At 44.8% G+C, this 7,830-nt stretch overlaps 1 protein-coding gene across 8 annotated transcripts in view; it reads right to left on the bottom strand.

The window, feature by feature from the left end:
- Positions 1 to 7,830, bottom strand: part of LOC124008531 (diacylglycerol kinase eta-like) — a 110,108-nt gene that overhangs the window by 37,906 nt on the left and 64,372 nt on the right. For all 8 annotated transcript variants that reach the window (XM_046319866.1, XM_046319867.1, XM_046319868.1 and 5 more), the window contains 2 exons: positions 5,901 to 6,026; positions 1 to 13 (listed from right to left, as the gene is read on the bottom strand). The exon at positions 1 to 13 is cut by the window's left edge and continues 90 nt beyond it. In XM_046319866.1, coding sequence (XP_046175822.1) covers positions 1 to 13; positions 5,901 to 6,026 — 139 coding nt within the window. The remainder of the gene's footprint in view (positions 14 to 5,900; positions 6,027 to 7,830) is intronic.

The raw sequence follows: 7,830 nt of genomic DNA, 5'->3' as shown, positions 1-7,830 counted from the left end.
AGCTGCTGTGGACCTGTACACACACACACACACACACACACACACACACACACACACACACACACACACACACACACACACACACACACACACACACACACACACACACACACACACACACACACACACACACACACACACACACACACACACACACACACACACACGTTGGTATTTAGATGGTCAAAACAGTGGGATCCAATGTGCGTCCCAAATACAGTGGTGTGAAGTACTTAAGTAAAAATACTTTAAAGTACTACTTTAGTCATTTTGGGGGGTATCTGTACATTACTTTACTATTTATATTTTTGACTACTTATACTTTTATTCCACTACATTCCTAAAGAAAATAATGTACTTTTTACTCCTTACATTTATGTTGACACCCAAAAATACTCGTTACATTTTGAATGCTTAGCAGGACAGGAAATGGACAAATTCAAACACTTATCAAGAGAACATCCCTGGTCCCTACTACCTCTGATCTGGCAGACTCACTAAACAGAGAACATCCCTGGTCCCTACTACCTCTGATCTGGCAGACTCACTAAACAGAGAACATCCCTGGTCCCTACTGTCTCTGATCTGGAGGACTCACTAAACAGAGAACATCCCTGGTCATCTCTACTGTCTCTGATCTGGAGGACTCACTAAACAGAGAACATCCCTGGTCCCTACTACCTCTGATCTGGAGGACTCACTAAACAGAGAACATCCCTGGTCCCTACTACCTCTGATCTGGCAGACTCACTAAACAGAGAACATCCCTGGTCCCTACTACCTCTGATCTGGCAGACTCACTAAACAGAGAACATCCCTGGTCCCTACTGCCTCTGATCTGGCAGACTCACTAAACAGAGAACATCCCTGGTCATCCCTACTACCTCTGATCTGGAGGACTCACTAAACAGAGAACATCCCTGGTCATCCCTACAGCCTCTGATCTGGCAGAATCACTAAACAGAGAACATCCCTGGTCATCCCTACAGCCTCTGATCTGGCAGAATCACTAAACAGAGAACATCCCTGGTCCCTACTACCTCTGATCTGGCAGAATCACTAAACACATGCTGCATTTGTAAAGGTGTCTGTGAGTTGGAGCCTGACTATCCGCAAATAAATAAAAACTAGAAAATGTGGCCGTCTGCTCTGCTGAGGTCAAATCTGTCGTTCTGCCCCTGAACAAGGCAGTTAACCCACTGTTCCCTGAAGACGTGGATGTCGATTAAGGCAGCCCCCCTCGCCCCTCTGATTCAGAGCGGTTGGATTAAATGTGGAAGACACATTTCAGTTGAGTGAATTCAGTTGGACAACTGACTAGGTATCCCCCTTTCCCTTTAATATAAGGATTTTTTAAAAGCATTTATACGTGTACATTATACTTGTACATTTTAGCAATTACATTTACATTTACATTTAAGTCATTTAATTACATTTACATTTGATACCAATTACTTTTAGATGTTTTGTATTTTACCGGGTGACTCACTTTTACTTGAGGCATTTTATATTAAGATATTTAGGCATCTTTACTTTTACTCAGGTATGACAATTAGGTACTTTTTCCACCACTGCCAAATAGTGCACCTTATAGGGGATAATATCTAGGGAATAGGGTGCACTAGCCTGGTCTAAACTAGTGCACTATATAGGGAATAGGGAGCACTAGCCTGGTCAAAACTAGTGCACTATATAGGGAATAGGGTGCACTAGCCTGGTCAAAACTAGTGCACTATATAGGGAATAGGGTGCACTAGCCTGGTCTAAACTAGTGCACTATATAGGGAATAGGGAGCACTAGCCTGGTCAAAACTAGTGCACTATATAGGGAATAGGGTGCACTAGCCTGGTCAAAACTAGTGCACTATATAGGGAATAGGGTGCACTAGCCTGGTCAAAACTAGTGCACTATATAGGGAATAGGGTGCACTAGCCTGGTCTAAACTAGTGCACTATATAGGGAATAGGGTGCACTAGCCTGGTCAAAACTAGTGCACTATATAGGGAATAGGGTGCACTAGCCTGGTCTAAACTAGTGCACTATATAGGGAATAGGGAGCACTAGCCTGGTCAAAACTAGTGCACTATATAGGGAATAGGGTGCACTAGCATGGTCAAAACTAGTGCACTATATAGGGAATAGGGTGCACTAGCCTGGTCAAAACTAGTGCACTATATAGGGAATAGGGTGCACTAGCCTGGTCTAAACTAGTGCACTATATAGGGAATAGGGTGCACTAGCCTGGTCAAAACTAGTGCACTATATAGGGAATAGGGTGCACTAGCCTGGTCTAAACTAGTGCACTATATAGGGAATAGGGTGCACTAGCCTGGTCTAAACTAGTGCACTATATAGGGAATAGGGTGCACTACCCTGGTCAAAACTAGTGCACTATATAGGGAATAGGGTGCACTACCCTGGTCAAAACTAGTGCACTATATAGGGAATAGGGTGCACTACCCTGGTCAAAACTAGTGCACTATATAGGGAATAGGGTGCACTACCCTGGTCAAAACTAGTGCACTATATAGGGAATAGGGTGCACTACCCTGGTCAAAACTAGTGCACTATATAGGGAATAGGGTGCACTACCCTGGTCAAAACTAGTGCACTATATAGGGAATAGGGTGCACTAGCCTGGTCTAAACTAGTGCACTATATAGGGAATAGGGTGCACTAGCCTGGTCAAAACTAGTGCACTATATAGGGAATAGGGTGCACTAGCCTGGTCTAAACTAGTGCACTATATAGGGAATAGGGTGCACTAGCCTGGTCTAAACTAGTGCACTATATAGGGAATAGGGTGCACTACCCTGGTCAAAACTAGTGCACTATATAGGGAATAGGGTGCACTACCCTGGTCAAAACTAGTGCACTATATAGGGAATAGGGTGCACTACCCTGGTCAAAACTAGTGCACTATATAGGGAATAGGGTGCACTACCCTGGTCAAAACTAGTGCACTATATAGGGAATAGGGTGCACTACCCTGGTCAAAACTAGTGCACTATATAGGGAATAGGGTGCACTACCCTGGTCAAAACTAGTGCACTATATAGGGAATAGGGTGCACTAGCCTGGTCAAAACTAGTGCACTATATAGGAATAGGGTGCACTACCCTGGTCAAAACTAGTGCACTATATAGTAGGGTGCACTACCCTGGTCAAAACTAGTGCACTATATAGGGAATAGGGTGCACTAGCCTGGTCAAAACTAGTGCACTATATAGGGAATAGGGTGCACTAGCCTGGTCAAAACTAGTGCACTATATAGGGAATAGGGTGCACTAGCCTGGTCAAAACTAGTGCACTATAGGGAATAGGGTGCACTACCCTGGTCAAAACTAGTGCACTATATAGGGAATAGGGTGCACTACCCTGGTCAAAACTAGTGCACTATATAGGGAATAGGGTGCACTACCCTGGTCAAAACTAGTGCACTATATAGGGAATAGGGTGCACTACCCTGGTCAAAACTAGTGCACTATATAGGGAATAGGGTGCACTAGCCTGGTCAAAACTAGTGCACTATATAGGGAATAGGGTGCACTACCCTGGTCAAAACTAGTGCACTATATAGGGAATAGGGTGCACTACCCTGGTCAAAACTAGTGCACTATATAGGGTGCACTATAGGTGCACTATATAGGGAATAGGGTGCACTACCCTGGTCAAAACTAGTGCACTATATAGGGAATAGGGTGCACTACCCTGGTCAAAACTAGTGCACTATATAGGGAATAGGGTGCACTACCCTGGTCAAAACTAGTGCACTATATAGGGAATAGGGTGCACTACCCTGGTCAAAACTAGTGCACTACCCTATCAAAACTAGTGCACTATATAGGGAATAGGGTGCACTACCCTGGTCAAAACTAGTGCACTATATAGGAATAGGGTGCACTACCCTGGTCAAAACTAGTGCACTATATAGGGAATAGGGTGCACTACCCTGGTCAAAACTAGTGCACTATATAGGGAATAGGGTGCACTAGCCTGGTCAAAACTAGTGCACTATATAGGGAATAGGGTGCACTAGCCTGGTCAAAACTAGTGCACTATATAGGGAATAGGGTGCACTAGCCTGGTCAAAACTAGTGCACTATATAGGGAATAGGGTGCACTACCTGGTCAAAACTAGTGCACTATATAGGGAATAGGGTGCACTACCCTGGTCAAAACTAGTGCACTATATAGGGAATAGGGTGCACTACCCTGGTCAAAACTAGTGCACTATATAGGGAATAGGGTGCACTACCCTGGTCAAAACTAGTGCACTATATAGGGAATAGGGTGCACTAGCCTGGTCAAAACTAGTGCACTATATAGGGAATAGGGTGCACTACCCTGGTCAAAACTAGTGCACTATATAGGGAATAGGGTGCACTACCCTGGTCAAAACTAGTGCACTATATAGGGAATAGGGTGCACTAGCCTGGTCAAAACTAGTGCACTATATAGGGAATAGGGTGCACTAGCCTGGTCAAAACTAGTGCACTATATAGGGAATAGGGTGCACTAGCCTGGTCAAAACTAGTGCACTATATAGGGAATAGGGTGCACTAGCCTGGTCAAAACTAGTGCACTATATAGGGAATAGGGTGCACTACCCTGGTCAAAACTAGTGCACTATATAGGGAATAGGGTGCACTACCCTGGTCAAAACTAGTGCACTATATAGGGAATAGGGTGCACTAGCCTGGTCAAAACTAGTGCACTATATAGGGAATAGGGTGCACTAGCCTGGTCTAAACTAGTGCACTATATAGGGAATAGGGTGCACTAGCCTGGTCGAAAGTAGTGCACTGTGTAGGGAATAGGGTGCTATTTAAGACAGTGATTTTTAAGACCTACAGCGTCACTATGGAGACCAGAGATTCTGAAGGAGAGGTTTTTTTTTGCTTGGCGAGTGATGATCCGCTACTGTGTCTCTATGTGTGTGTGTGTGTGTGTGTGTGTGTGTGTGTCTCTCTATGTGTGTGTGTCTCTATGTGTGTGTGTGTGTGTGTGTGTCTCTATGTGTGTGTGTCTCTATGTGTGTGTGTCTCTATGTGTGTGTGTCTCTATGTGTGTGTGTGTCTCTATGTGTGTGTCTCTATGTGTGTGTGTGTCTCTATGTGTGTCTCTATGTGTGTGTGTGTGTGTGTGTCTCTATGTGTGTGTGTGTGTGTGTGTCTCTATGTGTGTGTGTGTGTGTGTGTCTCTATGTGTGTGTGTGTGTGTGTGTGTCTCTATGTGTGTGTGTGTGTGTGTGTGTGTGTGTGTGTGTGTGTGTGTGTGTGTGTGTGTGTGTGTGTGTGTGTCTCTATGTGTGTGTGTGTGTGTGTGTCTGTGTGTGTGTGTGTGTGTGTGTGTGTGTGTGTGTGTCTCTATGTGTGTGTGTCTCTCTATGTGTGTGTGTGTGTGTGTGTGTGTGTGTGTGTGTGTGTGTGTGTGTGTGTGTGTGTGTGTGTGTGTGTGTGTGTGTGTGTGTGTGTGTGTGTCTCTATGTGTGTGTGTGTGTGTGTCTCTATGTGTGTGTGTGTGTGTGTGTGTGTGTGTGTGTGTGTGTGTGTGTGTGTGTGTGTGTGTGTGTGTGTGTGTGTGTGTGTGTGTGTGTGTGTGTGTGTGTGTGTCTGTGTGTGTGTGTGTGTGTGTGTGTGTGTGTGTGTGTGTGTGTGTGTGTGTGTGTGTGTGTCTCTGTGTGTGTGTCTCTATGTGTGTGTGTGTGTGTCTCTATGTGTGTGTGTGTGTGTGTCTCTATGTGTGTGTCTCTATGTGTGTGTCTCTATGTGTGTGTCTCTATGTGTGTGTGTGTGTGTCTGTGTGTGTCTCTATGTGTGTGTGTGTGTGTCTATGTGCGTCTGTGTGTGTGTGTGTATGTGTCTGTGTGTGTGTCTATGTGTGTGTGTGTACTCACAATAGCTGTGCACCATAGACACCTCCAGTCCTGCAGTCTCCTGACACTGCCACAGTTACGATCACACACCACACACTTAGCACTGACCGGCAGGTTCCCTTCTAACCACTGGTGAGGCATGGACACCTGGGGGGGGGATGAGAGAGGGGGATTGGATGGGAGGGTGGGTAGAGGGGGATGAAGGGTGATTAAACACCACACACATTTAGCACTGACTCACTGACTTGCCAGCCTTATTCGAAAACGTATTAAAAATAATCCTCATCAATCTAAACACCATACCCCATAATGACGTCACCATACCCCATAATGACGCCACAATACCCCATAATGACGTCACAATACCCCATAATGACGTCACAATACCCCATAATGACGTCACAATACCCCATAATGACATCACAATACCCCATAGTGACATCACAATACCCCATAATGACGTCACAATACCCCATAATGACAAAGCGAAAACAGGTTTTTAGAAATGTCTTCAAATTAAACATTTATAATAAAACAGAAACCCTTTTCTATGAGACTCGAAATTGAGCTCAGATGCATCATGGTTCCATTGACCATGTGGTAAATTCAATTGATTGGACATGATTTGGAAAGGCACAAACCAGTCTATATAAGGTCCCACAGTTGACAGTGCATGTCAGAGTAAAAACCAAGCCATGAGGTCACAAGAATTGTCTGTAGAGCTCCGAGACTTATGTCACAGCACTGATCTGGGGAAGGGGACCCAAAAATTATAAAATGGAAGAAGTTTAGAAGCACCAAGACTCTTCCTAGAGCTGGCCACCCGGCCAAACTGAGGAATCGGGGCAGAAGGACCTTGGTCAGGGAGGTGACCATGAACCTGATGGTCACTCTGACAGAGCTCCAGAGTTTCTCTGTGGAGAAGGGAGAACCTTCCAGAATAACAACCATCTCTGCAGCACTCCACCAATCAGGCCTTTATGGTAGAGTGGCCAGACGGAAGCCATTCCTCAGTAAAAGGCACATGACAGCCCACCCTGGTCTGATGAAACCGAGATATAACTCTTTGTCCTGAATGCCAAGCATTACGTCTGGAGGAAACCTACGACTATCCCTACGGTGAAGCATGGTGGTGACAGCATCATGCTGTGGGGATGTTTTTCAGTGGCAGGAACTTGGAGACTAGTCAGGATCAAGGGAAAGATGAATGGCACAAAGTACAGGGAGATCCTTGATGAAAACCTGCTCCAGAGCGTTCAGGACCTCAGACTGGGGCAAAGGTTCACCTTCCAACAGAACAACGACCCTAAGCACACAGCCAAGTCAACGCAGGAGTGGCTTCTGGACAAGTCTCTAAATGTCCTTGAGTGGCCCAGCCAGAGGCCGGACTTTAACCAGATTGAAAATCTCTGCAGAGACCTGAAAATAGCTGTGCAGCGACACTCCCCATCCAACTTGACAGAGCTTGAGAGGATCTGCAGAGAAGAATGGGAGAAACTCCACAAATACAGGTGTGCCAAGCTTGTAGCGTCATACCCAAGAAGGCTCGAGGCTGTAATCGCTGCCAACGGTGTTTCAACAAAATACCGAGTAAAGGTTCTTATGTAAAAGTAATATTTCAGTTTTAGATTGGTAATAAATTTGCAAACATTTCTAAAAACCTGTTTTTGCATTGTCATTATGGGGTATTGTGTGTAGATTGAGGAGGATAAAAACCGATTTTAGAATAAGGCTGTAACGTAACAAAATGTGGAAAAAGTCAAGGGGTCTGAATACTTTCAGAATGTACTGTACCTACAGGGAACACAGAGAGATATTTAATTAAGGAATATCAGATTTGTTTTATTTGAGGCAAATAGGTGGATCTACACAACCAGAATGATTAGAATCTCAATTTTTGAGGAAAACAACTTAAGGATTTGGGTTATAACTAAGAGAACTACATTACCCA

This window comes from Oncorhynchus gorbuscha, linkage group LG21 (assembly GCF_021184085.1).
Source record: "Oncorhynchus gorbuscha isolate QuinsamMale2020 ecotype Even-year linkage group LG21, OgorEven_v1.0, whole genome shotgun sequence".
Classification (NCBI taxonomy): Eukaryota; Metazoa; Chordata; class Actinopteri; order Salmoniformes; family Salmonidae; genus Oncorhynchus; species Oncorhynchus gorbuscha.
This window is presented reverse-complemented; position numbering and strand designations above follow the sequence as displayed.